The sequence below is a fragment of the Notechis scutatus genome, chromosome 4 (genome assembly GCF_049901735.1).
Source record: "Notechis scutatus isolate UNSWTSFEM ecotype Mainland chromosome 4, rNotScu1.2, whole genome shotgun sequence".
NCBI classification, from domain to species: Eukaryota; Metazoa; Chordata; class Lepidosauria; order Squamata; family Elapidae; genus Notechis; species Notechis scutatus.
Genome location: NC_142012.1, coordinates 87,019,902 through 87,040,522, shown reverse-complemented (window position 1 = coordinate 87,040,522; position 20,621 = coordinate 87,019,902). Strand labels below are relative to the sequence as shown.

At 37.9% G+C, this 20,621-nt stretch overlaps 1 protein-coding gene across 1 annotated transcript in view; it reads left to right on the top strand.

The window, feature by feature from the left end:
* Window positions 1-20,621, top strand: part of CTNNA3 (catenin alpha 3) — a 767,102-nt gene that overhangs the window by 689,856 nt on the left and 56,625 nt on the right. Inside the window, exon 15 of the mRNA XM_026672790.2 lies at window positions 3,839-4,020. Within this exon, the coding sequence (XP_026528575.2) occupies window positions 3,839-4,020 (182 nt within the window). The remainder of the gene's footprint in view (window positions 1-3,838; window positions 4,021-20,621) is intronic.

The window sequence follows — 20,621 nt, the reverse complement described above, 5'->3', positions numbered from 1 at the left end:
AGTTAGAGCAGTAGAATTGGACCTAAATCTATAAATAGGTTAAATTCTGCCTTCTTCACCTGAATACTTTCGGTTCCTAGAAAACTTCAAAAAGGACTTGAGATGTGATTTGGGGAAGAGTTTCAACCTTCTCAAGTTATTATCTTTTATCTTTTGAACCACACCCAGGTCTTCCTGTGAAAGACCCCAATCTTTCAAGAGAAATTTTTAATAGCAGAACATGTCATTGTTCCAATGTTAATGTTATTTTAAAATGGGGCTCTGCTCTGCATGTCCTTTCATAGGCAGTAATGTGTTTAATTGTTAAAGGTGATGGAGATTCTTATCACCAGTGAACACCCAGAAGAATGGGGAACTAAGCATGAGGTGGGTACTGTTTCCCATTGCCCAGAAAGCCAAGTATCAGATGTGACCTCTTCCAATGTAGGAAACCATCCATGAGCATGTTGAACGGTCTTGTTTGCTCAAGAATGCAGGCTCTTGAGGTTGTTGTTTACTTTAAATAACATCCCTCATAGGACAGTTCTTTGCTTATATTAGAGGATTTATTGTGGTGTACTTAGGAAACCACTAGGAAAAAGCTAGTTGTTCCCCATCTCTAGTAAACTTACAAGTGAGAATGAGGTCATGTTCTCTTGTTTTTCTTTTTTAATTCCAGACTGTGATGAGCTTGGTTTTGGGCGGTAAACTGAACAACTGAATTTTTGTTTCTTCAAGCTACCATCTCCTTTCTGAACATGTCAGACATTGGCATTTTACTATTTTAAAATTTCGAACAGTTCCACTGCAATTTCAGAGCAATTCATTCTGATCGCCTTTTGGCAAGGCAGATGGTATAATCCTTGACAGCTGCAAAGAAGACGGTGATCATTATAAAGGAGCTTCCAGGCAATTCCTGGAAATTAAAGCATAACTAGAAGGAAGAATTGAACATGGACCTTAAAAATGACTGACTAGTATATTCATATGTCATGCCTTGGGGAACAATTGCAATGTGTCTTCATATAAGTTATTCCTTCAACAGAATTCAAATTGAAGGTAGTCTGCTTGGCAATAGAATGAAGTAGTTGTGGATCCAGCTTCCACTGCATCCTTCCTGTCTCTGTCTCTCCATGTGGCGTACATTCCCTTTATAAATGAGGAGTATATTTTATTCTTCTAAAAGGCTTTTAGAACAATATCTACAGCATTCCACATTTCAGGGCTAGAATTTAGGACATGGAAAATAATTAGCCCAAAACAAAAGTATGATCCCATTATACCAAAAGTACAACCAAAATCCAGTTGTACTCCAAGCCTAGCTCACTACATTACAGCAGCTCTCTGTGTACACTGAATGCAAAATAAGAGAAAGTCTCTATTTTCCAAAGCCAAAATGGGCAGCAGAGGTCATTATCTAAAGACTCAATTGATATTCACCATGGTATACAGTATATGGAAGATTGCCACTGGAATGGTAAAAGGAATATGTGGAATAGAGCATTAATTTACAAATGACTAAACTAAAATGATATTTTGTATCTGTAAAACTAAAAGAAAGTGGAAAGTTGTAATAGATATGAACAAATGAGCTAAAATGTCAGAAAGTATGAACTGGTGCCATCTATGTTGTTTTCAGAATGTATAGTGATATACAATCACATGCTAGTATATGATATGAAAGTAAGAAAGAAAGAATGTATAAATTGGTAATAGTTGTATGTTAGGTTCCAGTGAATGATGATAATGGAAAAACCAAAGGTAGCCCTTAAGAGAAATTGTACAACATTTTGAATGAATGTATTTCAGAGAAATAAGTTATTCTGTTCAATGACGTGAAAAGATGAGTGAGACCTAGATGATAAAATAGAGATTTAAGAGTAAATGAGAATGGGGATTGTTCAGTGAGGAGCCATTCGGAAAATGTTTGCTTGTTTTGATCACATGGATTAAATACATCTTTTAAGCATGTGTATAATAACCATATACAGAATTAGAAATCTGTACCCCTTTACAAGCTTTTGAAGATCTAGATTCAGCTGCCTGATCTACTCTTTCCTTCTACTGTAATGCTGAAAGACATTCCAAACTTGGAGTGATAAAAAGAACTTTGAAAATTTGGGCAATATTAAAAGGGCTTTTCTCTGCTGATTTTAATGGCTGAACAAACAGATATGGAGAGAGATAGTTATTTCATATAAAAGAGTCCTCTTGGGAAGAAAAGCCTGAATGACCGCTAGATCAGGGGTCACCAAACCTTTGGACCTCAGGAACCACCAAACTCATAATTTTAAATCCCAGGGACCACTAACTGGTTCTATGGGTGTGTCCTAATTTGTGGGTGTGGCTTGGTGGTCATGTGACTGGCTGGGCATGGCTTGTATGTAAAAATTATAAATATTTATATAAATATTGAATTTTTTTATAAAAAAGAGCAACTTTTACCCCAAATCAGGCAAAGCAGGCAGGCAGCTTAAGTTGCTCACAGAATCATTCAGTGATCCATCTATCTGCCATCGGCTAGCTCAGTCTGTCACATAAAATTTGCTAGCAAGCAAACTCACAAAATTAATTCACAACACACCATGTATGTAAATATTGATTTTTTTATTTAAAAAAGAGCAACTTTTACCCAAAATCAAGCAAAGCAGGCAGGCAGATTGAGTTGCTCACAGAATCACAGATTCATTCAGAGATCTATCTATCTGCCATCAGCTAGCTGAGTCTGTCACATAAAATTTGCTTGCCATGAGTCTGCACTGAATAATAGAACCTTCAGACCTAAGGGAGGTTCGGCTGTGCTTAAAAGCAGAGCCGAAGATCTAAAGACTAGTTAGAAAGCAAGAAATCCAATCATTTCCTGCTTCCTAGCTAATCTAATCTCCTGGCACAGCAGAACAGCTGATGGTCGGAAAAAGGAAAAATAGCAATTTAGCAGATAAGTTTGCTGGGTGGGGAGGGTTCCCATGGGCCATGTGGGCAGTGCAGCCTTGTGTTTCTGTGCAGCCTAGATTAATTGCTTTGGGGAGGTGCTCTGGGGATGAGATTTCTCTGCATCCCACCAAAATTTTGGTTGGCAACCGCTGTACTAGATCATGGCTGTGAACACCTTACTAACACTACACCAACTGGCATACTTTATAATTGCACCAGGAAGTTGCCTTTGCGTAATTCAATACACAAGTTAAATAGATTAGGAAGAAATAAAAGCAAGTTGAAATCTGCACAGAGTTGTCTCCCTTGGTGTTGTGGTCTATTCTTCTATATCCCCTTATGTGCTACATACTGTAGAACTTGCTTTCCCTTGTTGCAGACAAGGGTCTCCAAACCTGGCAACTTTAAGACTTGTGGACTTCAATTCCATGCTGGCTGAAGAATTCTGGGAACTGAAATCCACAAGTCTTAAAGTTGTCAAGTTTGGAGACCTCTGCTAAAAGGAAAACAGCAATGCTACATTTAGCAAAGTAGTTGTAGTGGAGCATAAAATGTCTTCTTTTAGTGATATTTTATTTATTTTTTATTTATTTTATTTGGTTTGTCAATTGCTTACAAGATAATAGGTATAAGTAAAAACATAGTTATGAATACATGGATACATATAAGAATGGCCTGTTAAATTAAAATAAATGCTAGATGAAGAAAGGTTTATTTGTGCATAGATCTATGCTAGCTACGATCTTTGGTCAACATCTAATAAAATTTTGCCCTTTTATAGGAATTTGTGGATTAGATTTTAGCTGTTTCACAGTCGCATCTTGTTTACAGCGATAGTTTGTTAAAGTCCCTTCCAATCTGTAAAAGGAGAACCTCCTCTGATAGAGGTAGATGTTTTGCAGATCAAATTATCTTGATTTTGCAGGCAAAGATGACTCAGTTGCCAGAGGCGGAGAAAGAAAAGATAGCTGAACAAGTGGCTGATTTTAAGAAAGTCAAGAGTGAGCTTGATAAGGAGATTGAAATATGGGATGACACCAGCAATGACATCATCGTTCTCGCTAAACAGATGTGTGTGATTATGATGGAGATGACAGACTTCACAAGGTAATTTAAAAGAAGGTAAAAGCAGGAATTTAAAGGAAATATATATTTCTGAGCACTGGAAGTCTTTGTCACATTCAAAATAGAAAAGAGAAAAGTTTTATAATGATAGGTGACAAGTGCATGTCAAAACTAATAGAACTGAAAATTGAAATGTTCACTGTAAAATATTGAAGTGTCACAATGATTGTTTAAAGCAGGGGTGTCCAGCCTTTAAGACTTGTTGACTTTTAATTCCCAGAATTTCCAAGGCAGTCATTGAAGTCTATAAGTCTTAAAGTTGCCAAGGTTGGATAACCCTGCTTTAAAATGTATGCTGGTTTGGAGGAAGACAGTGAGATGTTGTCCTTTTTGATTCCCTTCTATTTTGTTTATGATTATTTACTCTAGGTGACCCTATTATGATGGATACACAACAAAATGATCTAATGCAAAGGAGACCCCTGGTTAAGAAATAATTTATGACAACTGAAAAACTTGGAATTTACTCATGTAATGCTTTTCATTGTGAACATTGATGTCTGTCTTAAAAACCCAAATCAATTTTGCACTAATTGAATTGCCATGGATTTTCTCAATGAACCATGAAGATTATTCTTCAGAAAGCAAGTGGCAGGCATGGAGGTCTCTAGGTTGAAATGACACTTTTACATTCAGAAGGAAAGGAAATGCATATTCAAGCAATTTTAATAGGTTGTGTAGATATGTTTTTGTTTAGAGTTTCCACACAACGCTGATGTTCTAAATAAAACAGTAGAGTATCAAAAGATAACATACTGGAACTAACACATGGTTAGTAATGGCTTGTACAAAGACTGGGTTGTATCCATCTATATAAAATGATCCTTGATACAATACCAATTTTGATGCAGTACAGGGAGAATGGCAAGTTTTGGTAAATCCCTAATTAATCAATCCCTAATTTTATTTAGAAGCTTGGAGAAAATGCAGAAAGAAGTTTAGAAGACTACTATGAAGATGATAGGGAAATTACTAAAATGGATTCTTTTTCTGTTGCTGATAATTGATTCAAAAAGATGTGATATTCTTATTTTGTAGGTATTCAGTGCTCTTCAGCCACCTATCCAATAATATAATCATTTAAAGCTGACAAATAAACATCCTCTGTCTATAAATTGAACCTTTTGTTACACAATGATGTGCTACACTAGTTTTCTGGAAGCTTCCATTTCAACACATTTGTATTTACAAAGATTTACAGATTTACTACCTACCATGATTGTGTTAGAAGATTTCCCTACCCCGAGAATTTCTGGTCCCCTTTTTAAAAGAGGAACTCAAAACAGCTCCTGTCACCTTGGCTTTTTTTGACTCTACCCTAGGGACACTCCCAACTATTTTTCAGCTTTCTGAAAATATTTCAAGGAAAGTGTAACTACATAGTTCTAAATATGGCTGCATCCCCTCTCTTTGTCCCCTAAGGAAAAAAAATGGTCTAGAACACCCCTTTTCTGTCTCTTCTGTACACCACAAGGAAGGATACTTAAGACTGCTCTCTAGCCAAACACTTTCATATAAATTTTGGTATATTGCAAAAACATTACAGCTAAATAAAACAATAACCTAAAGGTGTTACAGATTGTGTAATATACAGCCTGAATCAATACATCTGTATATACAGGAAACATTTTTTCCATTGAAAGTCACTAAAGGGGTTTTAAAATGTCATCTTTATGTATATACTTTAAATGTGCAATCCAGGAAGGATTCTTTACTTTATTTTACTGATTAACCCTTGGGCCATATCGAAGTGCAGAGGTCCAGACACAAATTATTACTAAATCTGATAAAAACAATTTAAAATGAAATTGGATAAAACCAGGGATGGGATTCAAATTTTTAACAACCAGTTCTGTGGGAAGAAGAAGTAAGAAGAAATTTCCTGACAGTGAGTATAATTAATCAATTGGAATGGCTTGCCTCTGAAAGTTATGGGTATTCCATCACTGGAGGTTTTCAAGAAGAGATTGGACAGCCATTTGTCTGGAATGGTAAAGGGCAGGGGTGGGATTCAAATTTTTTATCAACTGGTTCTGTGGGCGTGTCTTAGTTGGTGGTGTGGCTTGGTGGTCATGTGACTGGGTGGACATGGCTTGGTAGTCATGTTATTGGCTGGGTGTGGCCAACTCAACATCACTCACATTGAGGCATGCATCTCCTTGCCTGGCCTCTCATGACTGTGGGGATGCTGCAACAGTCATAAGTGTGAAAAATGGTCATAAGTCACTTTTTTCAGTGCCATTGTAACTTTGAATGGTCACTCCACACAAGCAAAGTACCAGCAAAGGAGGGTAAAAAACCTCCAGAGACGTTCCTGAGACAGGAAGTCTAGTCCTACCAGAATGTAATAAGGGTTAACGGAGAGGCAGTTTCTGTAAGCAACACCAGAATGTTTTCTTCCTGCCTTCCTTACAGGATTAGGCCAGTGATTTCTTCTAGCAACCAGTTCTCCGAACTGCTTATAATGTTAACAACCGGTTCTAACGAATAGGTGCGAACTGGTAGAATCCCACCCCTGGATAAAACACAATTTAAAATGAAATTGGAATAAAATACAATTTAAAATGAAATTGGAATAAAATAAAATTTAAAATGAAATTGGAATAAAATGCAATAATTTAATATATAGATAAATAAAATATGGTAAAATTATATTTCGGCATTTCCCTTACAATCTACCCCAATCAGTCCCACATCTCAACCGAACCATTTTGCTTAAGTACTGTGCTGTGTTAAATGTTATTTTCAGATTCTGGCCGCATGAAAAGTAAGTTGTCTAGAGAGGATACTTATATTAAAAAAGTTTTCACAAAATATAGTTTCACAAGCAGAATCTTGGAACCTCTCTCCTACTGCCTACATCACTTTTTAATGGTGCCGACAGAAAAGGAAGCAAAGGAATGAACATAGGCTAATGCTGCAGCCAGGGCCTTAGAGGGCAACATTTCTTGCCTGGGAGAATTCCCCTTACACCATCCAAACTGCAGGGCAATTTCCCACCTTGATCTGCAAATTTCCCAAACTCTCCAGAATAGGTTGTTGGAATATGAGGGAAACTGAAAGAGGAAGGAAATTGGCAAAGAGTCTTTTTCCTCATTTGAAAAAGACTACTGCTGAACTAATAGTCATCTATGAGATTTTTTGAGGACAAAATACCAGTTGTGGATCCACTTCATTGCATTGATCAATTTAAATTGAATGAACATTTTCATTTTATAATAAAACAACTTGTACTGGTTTCTTATAATGCTTCCAGCCAAAAGCTTTTTCTGCTTGGTCTTCTCTAATCAGTTATATATAAATACTAGGATACATAAGTACTTTTTATCACTCAGTTATATTAAGGGCAATTTTTGTCTGTAGATGTGGAAAAAAAGCCAATATGTTCAATACAGAATGAATTCCAGCAGTTTTTAATCCAGAGTAAATTGTATTTAAGTGTAGGAACTTCAGCGGCCTTGGAGTTTACTGGGCAATTAACTCTGATTTGGTGCATTGATTTCAGTGAAAGCTAATTGTAGTTTAGGCTGGATCTGTTCAGAATCTGCTCAGATCTTTTTAGTTTGGATTGTTGCAAACGGGATATTCAAAAGTCAAGATGGTCGCCATAACTGTGCTATGTTATACGTACTGTATGTTGTCAAATAGAGGCTTTGGTGTGGCCGCCATCTTGACTACTTTGCTATCACACCAAAGATAATTCTGGTAATAAGGAGGGTACATGAAAAAGGCACAAATAGATCTTTTTATGTCATAAATGCCTGGGTTGTGTAAAAAAAAAAAAGATTTAGATAAAGCAGGGGAAGAGGCATCAGGAGCATTCCTGGAGGAGGAGGAAGAATGAATCTGACTGAACTCAGGTTTGAGCTGCTATTAGGGCCTACCTCATGGCAGTAAGGGTGAGGAAATCTTAATATTTCTCCAACATCATTGCATGTTTCATGTGACCACCTGGGGAGCACAATGGCTCACATGGTTAGGATGCTGGGATGGAGGTTAGCAAGCCCACATTTGAGACTCAAGTGCTGCTGTGGGGCAGAGTTGAGCTCGCATCCTTCACTCCAGCTCCTGCCGGGGACATGAAAGGAGCCCCCAACTGGGCATCCCCCAGGAAACAGTGATGTCACTGGCTAATCCTTTCAACCCAAAAGCGCCTTGGCGCTTCAGGCACGAATGCAATATGACCTCCTCTTGGTTAGAGAGCCCCAAAATTCCAGATTTTTTTTAAGGTAACAGGTTGAAGTTGTCCACTGACAGCATCCTCTCTTTCTTCTGAGTAGTGAAAGCATTTCTTTTGTAAGCTAATATACTGGAGAGAAGAAAATATTTTATAGAAGAAATGCCATACAAGGTTATACAAGGTTAAGGGGAAGAAAAGACAAATATAATTCATATTTTGTGTATTTTAGGTGTTTTAAAACCTAAACACTATATAAGGAGAACTGAAAAGTTCACATTTTCATCTAATGGATATTTTGTCCCTTTGGGGACAAATAAAAATATAGTTGATAATCTAAAATCTCAAATAGCAGTAGTTGTTTTTTTTAAATCCAGCAGTGACCACAATATGATTGACTTTTGTCTCAACATACGCCCACACAAAAATCACCACAATGATGTAATCCCCAATTGTAACTTCAAAAAAGGCAACTATGATCTTATAGACAACGATCTCTCATCCCTTGATTGGCAATCTCTATTCACTGGATGCAATACTGTTGAAGACCATTACAACATATTTTTACTTGAAGTCAAAAGAGTCATCAAACTATATGTACCAACAACAACTCCCAAAACAAAACAAAAAAGCAGATTACCCATAACAATAAGGACACTTCAATCCAAAAAGAGATCACTCTGGCGGAAAAACAAATCTGGTCACGTTGCCAATTTCAAAAGCCGATACAAAAATTTATGCCACCAGATAAAGACCGAATGCACTAATTATCACATTAAACAAGAGGAAAACCTTCTAAGCACCAATTCCACCCGTGCTTTTTACAATTTTGTAAACAACAAACTAAAAGACTCAAGGTCCATCCCACCCTTGATAGGACCTGATGGTAAAGACTGCAACGACGACACCATTAAAGCCAACATCTTTAACACATTCTTCGGCTCAGTATTTGTAAACAGCAATGGATCATGCCCAGTATTTCCTAGCCGTACCACAGATAACAACAATGATCTAATACATATCGATTTTACAGAAGACAATGTTGAAAAAGCACTACGCAATCTAAAACCATCTCTATCTATTGGACCGGATGGAATATGTGCCTACTTCTTAAAAAAGCTATCCACTGCCATAGCCAAACCTCTAAGCATAATCTTTGAAAAATCTTTCAGGACCAGCTCCTTGCCTAACCTATGGTCACAAGCCACAGTCATCCCCATCTTCAAAAAGGGAGACCCAAGCCTAGTTGAAAATTACAGACCAATCTCCTTATGCTGCGTCACCTGTAAAGTCATGGAATCAATTATTAACCAATCCATCATCCTCCACTTAGAGACAAACAACCTACTCTCCAATAAACAATTTGGTTTCAGAAAAAAACTATCCTGTAATCTGCAACTCTTACACTGCAAAAACATATGGACGACACAACTCGACCAGGGCAAAGCAATAGACGCAATCTACATAGACTTCTGTAAAGCCTTTGATTCAGTGGTACACGACAAACTACTCCTAAAAATAAAATCCTATGGTATCTCTGGACAACTGAATAACTGGATAGAAGCATTCCTGGCAAACAGACAACAAATGGTCAAAATTGGGAGCGTCCTATCAAATTCTGTACCTGTCAATAGTGGTGTCCCCCAAGGCAGTGTTCTAGGACCAACTCTCTTCATACTCTACATAAATGACCTCTGTGATCATATTAAGAGCAATTGCGTTCTTTTCGCTGATGATGTAAAGCTGTTCAATACCACAGACAATACTGCTACCCTACAAAAGATCTTGACTATGTATCAGAATGGTCAAACAAATGGCAACTTCAAATCTCAACAAATAAATGCTCTGTCTTACATATTGGCAAAAAAATCAGAAAATAAAATACAAGCTGAATAGTCAAGATCTTGTTGATGACCCAAGCTCTGTAAAGGACCTTGGAATACTCACCTCTAATGATCTAAGTGCTAGAGCCCACTGCAACTACATAGCCAAAAAGGCATTAAGAGTTGTTAACCTAATCCTACGTAGCTTTTTCTCTGGTAATATCACACTACTAACCAGAGCATACAAAACATTTGCTAGACCAATACTCGAATACAGTTCATCAGTCTGGAACCCACATTACGTATCTGATATTAGCACAATTGAGAAAGTCCAGAAATATTTCACAAGAAGAGTTCTCCACTCCTCTACTCGTTGTAGAATACCTTATGCCACCAGACTTGAAATTCTAGAACTAGAAAACCTTGAATTACGCTGTCTTCGGTCTGATTTAAGCATGGTATATAAAATCATACATTGCAATGTCCTACCTGTCAATGAATACTTCAGCTTCAACCATAACAACACAAGAGCACACAATAGATACAAACTCAAAGTTAACCGCACCAAACTTGATTGCAGGAAATACGACTTCAGCAATAGAGTGGTCAATGTCTGGAATACTCTACCTGACTCTGTAGTTTCTTCCCCAAACCCCAAAAACTTTAACCTTAGACTGTCTACTATTGACCTCACCCCTTTCCTAAGAGGTCTGTAGGGGGCGTGCATAAGCGCACCAACGTGCCTACCGTCCCTGTCCTATTGTTTCTCTTATTCTTCTTTTATTTTTCTTATATGTACCCATTTCATGTATTCACAACTATGTATACACTTATACTTATTATCTTGTAAACAATTGGCAAATCAAATCAAATAAATAAATAAATAAATAAATAAATAAATAAATAAATAAATAAGGTATATTTTAATAAAATCTTTTTTGCAAAGCAGATGACTTCACATTTTGAAACATTCTGATTTTGCATCAGAGGTAGTATTCAGCAGGTTCTGAAGAACCAGTAGTTCTGAAGAACCAGTAGCAGAAATTTTGAGTAGTTCAGAGAACCGATAAATATCACTTCTGACTGGAGATTTTACAGTATCCTTCCCAGCCACGCCCACCAAGCCACGCACACAAAACCGGTAGTAAAAAAATTTGAATCCCACCACTGTTTTGCATGAATGTTTCAACTCCACCATCAATTGCTGAATTGTTACAGTTTAACTAAATTATTTATGAATTTAAGAAATCTAGATATAATATACTTTATTTCCAAAGTAAAAAGCTATCTAATAGTGAAAATCATAATGCCCAGGTTGTTTGGGAGATTGCCTTTCTCAAGGAGAAGCAGCTGATGTTCCATACAATCTTTCTAGATAGAGGCCATTTGGTGCCCAGAAGTGGTTGCCATTTTCAAAGCGGTCACAATTCTCAGTTTGCAAGAACTGTGACTCCTAAACTGGTGCCCACTTGGGATAGTACACAATAGCTTCTGACTAGGAAGGTCACCCAATGCTTCTCATTGGGAAAGACAATCTTCTGGAAAGATAAGTAGAGCAAGGCATGATGGGGGAGGAGGCCCAAGAGGGTGAGACCCAATGGGGAGGAAGCTGGGCCAGGAGTGCCTCAGGGGGGGGAGGGAGACCCTGGGAGGCCAAGGGCAGATCATGGGTGACTGGGGAAGTGTTGCAGTACAGGGAAGTATTGGCCTCACAGACCCAGGGGTGGGATTCTACCTGGTCAGACCGGTTCTATAGAATGGGTTGTTACTATATTGTGCAGTTCGGAGAACTGGCAAATCATGCCACTGGCTGGCCCCTCCCCTCCCCTCTCCACCCACTCACTCCTTACCTGGCATGTGTGCCATCCAACTTGCCTGTCCTGTGCCTTGGCCTAATTTTTGGTAAGTTGCTATTTTTCCTTTTTTCCCCCTAACCATCAGCTGTTCCAACTATCAGCTGTGCTGGGAGATTTAGATTAGCTAGAAAGCAGGAAATGGTTGGATTTCTTGCTTTCTAGCTAATCTAAAAGCAGAGCTGAACCTTCCTTAGGACTGAAGCTTCTATTTTTCAGTGCAGACTCAGGTAGCAGATTGCAGAAAGGTAGATTTCTGAGTGAATCTGTGAGCAACTCAATCTGCCTGCCTGCTTTGCCTGATTTTGGGTAAAAGTTGTTCTTTTTTAATAAAAAAAATCAATATTTCCATAAATATTTACAACATTTACATACAAGCCACGCCCAGCCAGTGATGTGACCACCAAGCCATGCCCAGTCAGCAAGCCATACCCACCCAATCACATGACCACCAAGACACACCCACAAATTAGGCCACACCCACAGAATCGGTTGTTAAGAAATTTGAATCCCACTCCTGCACATACCCCGTTCATTCTACAATGGGGAGAGCCAGGATTGTGTTCATTAAGTGAGGCAATTGCATGGGTACCTCCCCTAAACACCACGACAATTTGTGACTATAATTGAAGGCTCAATTGTGGTCATAAGTCAAGGACTTCCTGTACTTCCATTTAGCAAAGGTAGCCGTTTGTAAAGTGTGTCCATTGTAATCTAAATGAGAGATGATGAAGACATGAATCACAATGGCCATTTCTTTTCCCTAGCAGAGCTACAGCTGTTGCAAAGGGCAAATGTTCTAAAATATTGTAATTGCCATTTCCCCCACCCCACCCCTTTCACAGTTTCTTCAGGAAAGCTCAGGAGAAAAAAAAATATATCTTATTGTTGGGGGCCATAGGCTGACACCGTAAACTGCTTAGAGAGGGATGTAAAGCACTAAAACACAGTCAAAGTGCTGTTGCCATTGCTATCAAGAAAGAACAAGAGCAGCAATTAGAATATCTGTTCTTTTAACTACGTACCAGTGGTAGTATGCTATCGCTTCAGCCGAGCTGGCAGTAAACAAAAAAAGGCTAAGAGGAGGAAAAGAGCCTCTGACATCAGCTGAGAGGATAAAAGAACGGAAAGCACATGGGAGGGTCACTCCTAGCTTTTTGTTTCTTCATCCTCTCATCTGATTGGCTTGTTAGTGATGTACCCATTAGGGGCGCTTGCGCCCGTGCGTTCACCCACCAAACCGGAAGTGACTAAGGTAGTATCCAACTACTGCTATGTACCACGCTTGAGTTTCTTGAATTTGTTGAGAAATTTGTAAAAAGCATTTAAAATGTACATTGCCATTGTTTTCTGGAATATTTTTAAGCCTTTTGAGCAGCCTAGTCTCTATGCCTCCTGACACTTTCAAAGGACGCCAGAAGTTTAATGAATCAGGACTTACCTTTACTGAAGCCATATTAATTCTTTCAACAGACTTTTCAAAATGTTTAACTCTCTGGCTTTTATATCTAGTTAATATTGAAATTTCTGGAATATTTCCTAGATTTCTTTTTACAAATTTGACATCACAGTGGCTATTCAGTACCTTATATTAATATAATAGCTGGCCCTAGAGATGTGTGATGTATTCTTGATGAGGGGCTGTACATTTTCACATTTGAGTTGGAACTATTTTAGAGTTTGGATCTAGCTGATGAATTGAATAGCATCTGGACCCTCAGAGAAAACCAGCTGGATTCATTACTAACAGCAAAAGTGCCGCAGCATGCTCTCAGTGATATGTGTAAGTAAAATAAACATATTAAGGAAGATTAAGTAAAATACATACAGTTCAAAGAACTCGATAAGACAGAAGATTGGATATAATGATAGTTATAAATTACACAGACAATTGTTACAAAATGTGGAATGGACTCAGGATTTAAGCAAATATTGAAACTTGTCACTTTAAGTGTATAACCTTCGGGCAGTTATCTCTATCATACTGCAACATATCAGAACTTTAAAAGGAATATAATCCATTGTTCACCTCTGAGGATAACAATTGTTAGACTTTTGATTGCTGCTAGTTGAGCATACAGCATATAGCCTTCCTTCTTTCTCAAAAAGCATTGAAACACTACAGCCCCATGACTTATAACAGAGTTGGAAGGGACCTTGGAGGTCTTCTAGTCCACCCTTTGTTCAAGTCAGGAGACCTTATGCCAAATATTGGTGTAAATAATGATTTCACAAAAGATTCCCAGTGGAAACTAAGCCAACCTGCTTTGTCTCTGTGACACTTTCACTAAGTGGATATTAAGAAAGCATGGCCTGAGTTCCAGAGGGTCTACAACCTGGAACCAAGCTCAGGTTCTCCAACTGAAAAGCAAAGGCTGGCTTTGCTTCAACAAACTTGAGGCAGGGACCCAGTTGCAAGGAACAATTTTTTTAAGGCAGCCAGATCTATTGTCTATTTCTCATAGGTCAATGAAGAATAGTAAATAGTTATGTGGAACTCTGATGTGTCTTCAGGGGCAGTTTTGAGTTTTCCTTCTGTGTGATATATAGTCAATGTCTCTAAAATGTCATCTTTTCCTGAATTGCTGATGGGAAGGAGATCATCTCAAACTTTCTCTTCATGTAGAGCAACCTGTCTTATACGGAGGATGAGCAGACAATAATTACCTTGGAGTTCTGATAAATATTTATTTGATCAGACACTTAAAAATAACAAAAAAAGAGGTGGAAAATATGCAAATATGTTGTATGAATAAACGTGTTTTTCCTTTTTTTATGAATGTTCTGATGAGGTTCTCTTCTGTTGTCTCTAATTTTAAAGCAAAACTATATTAATAGCTTTCCCTTCAAGCTATAATAACACGCATAAATTCAGCCCTAAACTCTGACAGTGGTTCAGGTATGCCTACTTAAAGGCAAAAGGGGAAAGGTATTGCTAGATGCTGATGACACGGACACATATATTCACTTCACATCAAAGTATCTGATGATTGAAACTATATCTGGATTTCAAAGGCAATGCGTTTGGATTAACTGTGCAGGATGAGATTCGAAGGAATTTCTACTGTCAATGCAGCAAGCTAACAGTTAGAACTGTGGCACAAGACTAGGAAGAAAATAGCTGTCTCACGCAGAGATGACATGCACCTTTTCTTTCAGATTCCTTAGAAACACAGCAGAGGTGAACTTATTATTTTCCTTGTGGGAATTGCATTAAAGATCGATCTTCTAGAACAAACCAAAGAGTAAGTGAAAGTGAATGAGGCAAAGAGGCTTCCTACTGAAGACCTAGCCAAACACAACAGTTTCTACATCTGCAGACAGAAGCAGTTGCTTAATTAATTAAAGCAGCTGACCTCTTTTTCTCTGGGACCTGAAAATACATACGAAATAATTATCATGCTGTCATTTTTCCGAAATGTCTGTATCACTCATTAAAAGTAGAGTGGCCATCTGTGTGAAGTCCCACTGGCTAAATCCTGCCATAATTTCTTTTAGTGGGGGGAAAATGAATTCTCTCCTTGCATATAGGATTCTGAAGTGCATATTAGCCAGAGCAGACAAATTACAGCTGCCAGAGGACCCTAGAGGAGGAAAAGACAGATCACGAAAAATAGGTGTTGTGCAGAGAAATACAATAAAAGGCACAATTTATGTTCGAGAGTGCTAGCATCAGTAGAAAGGGCAAGTGTGAAGCCTTCTTAGAAAAAAATAATCAAGAGGCACCGAGTCAGTTATGATAAGGTCAGCCCATATTGTTATCCAATTCACCGTCCCCCTTATAAAAGTCATGCTGTAATTTGCATTGTTTTAGGTATTATTTCAGAGTACATATGACTTGCAACCTTTCAGGCTTAAGGCACTTTTGCATGGGGGTGGGGGGGGGGGCAGGAGACCAGTGATCACAGCAGTTGTACATAGACTAGACTAGAATACTTTATTTGGCCAAGTGTGATTAGATACACAAGGAATATGTCTCCTATGCCGAAGCTCTCAATATGCAGGCAAAGCAAAAGAATCATCATCATCATCCCAATAAGAGGGAGATAAGATGACATGAAGGATAAATGATAATACAACAGCCATACTAAATGGATAAATATACACAGACATTAGATAGCCCTGTGAGAATTAGGTGTTCAGCAGATGGATTGCACGAAGGAATAAACTGTCCCTATGTTTAGTTGTTTTATCATGCAATGCCCTATAGAGGTTGGACGTGTCATTTAATGGGGTGAAAATTAATTTTTGCAATGTTTTTTCAAAGGGGTTGTAAAATATGTGTCTGTACACCAAGAATTCAAATATGTTGTTATTTTTGCAATTTCACAACATTTAGCTTGGTGTGGCAAATCATATACCCCACAAATACTGTTAACTTTATCTTCTCAAAATTACACCTTGTGATACAAAAATTAAAGTTGTTTTTTCTCCATGAATGTTATCTAGCTAAGCAAAAATCCATGCAACCATAAACTAACATCAGAAAGCAATAATCTGAGTTACAAAAATGTTTAAGTGAGTTTTATCAAGTCCTATTTTGATTTGTTTGATTCATCAGCCACCAACTTGCTTCTTGATCACTGATATAACCCTCAGGTTTCTCATGTGCTTGCTGCCTCTGTGACCTTATTCACACACCTCTCCATTGATTGAGCTATTGTGGTACTTGCATTGATTTGTCAATGAACTTCTTTATTTCCACTGTAGTCAGTGTGCACGTCAAAGGTGGCTCATATACACTTTCAGACCACTCAATCAGCTCCACCAGAGTGGATGCTCTGGCTTGACCTCTTCCCAGTACATGACACCACCTTCACAGCCAATAATAATATTTGTAGAATCTCCTCCAATGGCTTTTGTCAATGCCTTTCTTCTTCGTGAAATATACCAGATTATCTACAATTACTTGGACAGGTTTTTGTTTTTGAGCCTTTCTCTGGAGTAAAATAATACCTTCCACCTGGCTCACTGCACACAGAATAATGTTCTTCTTTGATGGTATTGGGGAATTGCTGGTCTGAATTGTTTGCTGAGGAATTGCTGGTCTGAAAAGTTATGATATTTATGTAGTTATTTACCAATCATATCTGCTGGTACATTATATTAAACTAACTAAAAGGTCTTTACAATCTCCGAAGCATGTCACAACTTTTGAGCACCCTTAATGTTTGGAAATTGAAATTTGAAAAATTTGATAGGCCCTACTACAGCAGCATCCTTAGGGAAGGAGTTGAAACAGTTTATGTCCAAGAGGTGAGGCGTCTGTAGGTATTTTCTCAGCCATCCTTCTGATCTGTACCGTATAGGTCTTCTATGGAAGGCAGGCTGGTTGCAATTTGTCTTTCTGCGGTCTTAACTATCTGTTGGTGTCTGTTCCTGTCCTGTTTGATTGCTGTACCCAACCAGACTGTTTTAGAAGTTCAAAGGACAGACTCAATGATTCCTTTGTAGAACTATCAACAACTCCTGGGGTATTCATTTCCTGAGTTGTTTGTTTATTTATTTGTTTGTTTGTTTGTGTATTTATTTATTTATGGCTACCAGGATCTGCAAGAGAGGCAGAATTTTTGACTCTCCTTTTCACAGTAGTTGGATATAACAGGCATATTGTGGCTATTGATACATTTATTTTTTTGCTTCTTCTAAAAACAAGAACAACTGAATGCTGAAGCTCTATAGTTCAGGATTTTGCCACTAAATCTTGGTAACATAATATTGAGACAATTTGGGAAGAGAGAATCTTCCCACTTTGGACACAGATATGGTAATAATGATAGAGAAAAACATTTTAGATAGGAAATTTTCAGAGACAAAATTTCCCTTCTCAGCTTGGAAGTTCTCTTCTGGCTTGTGGGAAATATTGCAATGATACACAAATGCACATCAGAGTTGTTCCAAATTCAGAGTGTCTTTGTTTCAAGCTTGAAATATTTCCAGTATAGCTGGGATACTTTATTGGAACAGCTTATTTCAAACTCAAAACAATTTGGATTCCACATATTTCCTACACTGTTAGTGAGTAATAGTCATAATTATGCAAAGCCTCACATCTGTTGAGATGTATATTTGCAGTGTAAATCTTGGTAAAATAATAGCCATGGGTCCATATTATTAAATATTTCCCCATAGGAACAATAAATCCAACCAAGCGATGCTGTGGAGGTTCTATCTCTTATGTCAGTCCCAAGCCTACAAATGACACTGCAAAATCCAATCAAGTCCAGTCCTTTATATGCTTGCACTTAAGGGACAGAATTTTGCAAAACTAAAGTCATATGTTTCTTACCTACTAGATAGATCCTGAGAGATTCTAGGGTGTGGCTTCCCTGAACCTCTTCCCCACTTCTCCACCCAAGTTGGGACTGTGCAGTCTCTTAATCAGGACTTCTCTAGAAAGGCTTTGTGTTGTTAAATTGTATCCCCAATTATAACTTCAAAAAAGGCAACTATGATCTTATAGACAACGATCTCTCATTTGTTGATTGGCAACTTCTATTCACTGGATGCAATACTGTTGAAGACCATTACAACATATTTTTACTTGAAGTCAAAAGAGTCATCAAACTGTATGTCCCAGTAACAACTCCCCCCACCCAAAAAAACAAACAAACACAGATTACCCATAACAATAAGGAAGCTTCAATCCAAAAAGAAATCACTTCGGTAGAAAAACAAATCTGGTCACGTTGCCAACTTCAAAAGCCGATACAAAAATTTATGCCATCAGATAAAGACTGAATGCACCAATTATCACATTAAACAAGAAAAAAACCTTCTATGCACCATTAAACAAGAAAAAAACCTTCTATGCACCAATTCCATGGGTGTTTTCTACAATTTTGTGAACAACAAACTAAAAGACTCAAGGTCCATCCCACCCCTGAAAGGACCTAATGGTAAAGACTGCAACGATGACACCATCAATGCAAATCTCTTTAACACAATCTTTGGCTCAGTATTTGTAAACAGCAATGGATCATGCCCAGTATTTCCTAGTCAAACCACAGACAACTACAATGATCTAATACATATCGATTTTACAGAAGACATTGTTGAAAAAGCACTTCGCAATCTAAAACCATCTCTATCTATTGGACTAGACGGAATATGTGCCTACTTCTTAAAAAAGCTACCCACTGCCATAGCCGAACCTCTAAGCATAATCTTTGAAAAATCTTTCAGGACCAGCTCCTTGCCAAAACTATGGTCACAAGCCACGGTCATCCCCATCTTCAAAAAGGGAGACCCCAGCCTAGTTGAAAATTATAGACCAATCTCTTTATGCTGCATCACCTGTAAAGTCATGGAATCAATTATTAACCAATCCATTATCCTCCACTTAGAGACAAACAACCTACTCTCTAATAAACAATTTAGTTTCAGAAAAAAAAACTATCCTGCAATCTGCAACTCTTACACTGCAAAAACATATGGACTACACAACTCGATCAGGGCAAAGCAATAGACGCAATCTACATAGACTTCTGTAAAGCCTTTGATTCAGTGGTACACGACAAACTACTAAAACTAAAATCTTATGGTATCTCTGGACACCTACATAACTGAATAGAAGCATTCCTATCAAACAGACAAGAAATGGTCAAAATTGGGAGAATCCTATCAAATTCTGTACCTGTCAACAGTGGTGTCCCCCAAGGCACTGTTCTTGGACCAATTCTCTTCATACTCTACTTAAATGACCTCTGTGATCATATTAAGAGCAACTGCGTTCTCTTCAACCGATGATGTAAAGCTATTCAACACCACAGACAATACTGCTACCCTTCAAAAAGACCTTGAATGTGTATCAGAATGGTCAAACAAATGGCAACTTCAAATCTCAACAAATAAATGCTCTGTCCTACATATTGGCAAAAAATAATAATCAGAAAATAAAATACAGGCTGAATGGTCAAGACCTTGTTGATGATCCAAACTCTGTCAATGATCTTGGAGTACTCATCTCTAATGACCTAAGTGCTAGAGCCCACTGTAACTACATAGCCAAAAAGGCATTAAGAGTTGTTAACCTAATCTTACGTAGCTTTTTCTCTGGTAATATTACACTAATAACTAGAGCATACAAAACATTTGCTAGACCAATACTCAAATACAGCTCATCAATCTGGAACCCACATTACGTATCTGATATGAACACAGTTGAGAAAGTCCAGAAACATTTCACAAGAAGAGTTCTCCACTCCTCTACTCATTGCAGAATACCTTATGCCACCAGACGTGAAATTCTAGACCTAGAAAACCTAGAACTCTGCCGCCTTCGGTCCAATCTAAGTATAGTGTATAAAATCATACATTGCAATGTCCTACATGTCAATGAATACTTCAGCTTCAACCATAACAATACAAGAGCACACAGTAGATACAAACTCAAGGTTAACTGCACCAAACTTGATTGCAGGAAATACGACTTCAGCAACAGAGTGGTCAATGTTTGGAATACTCTACCTGACTCTGTGGTTTCTTCCCCAAACCCCAAAAACTTTAACCTTAGACTGTCTACTATTGACCTCACCCCTTTCCTAAGAGGTCTGTAGGGAGCGTGCATAAGCGCATCAACGTGCCTACCGTCTCTGTCCTATCGTTTCTTTTATTTTTCTTATATTTATCCATGTATTCATAACTATGTTTTTTACTGATACCTATTATCTTGTAAGCAATTGACAAACCAAATAAATACATAAATAAAGCTCTCCCCATTTTACCTCC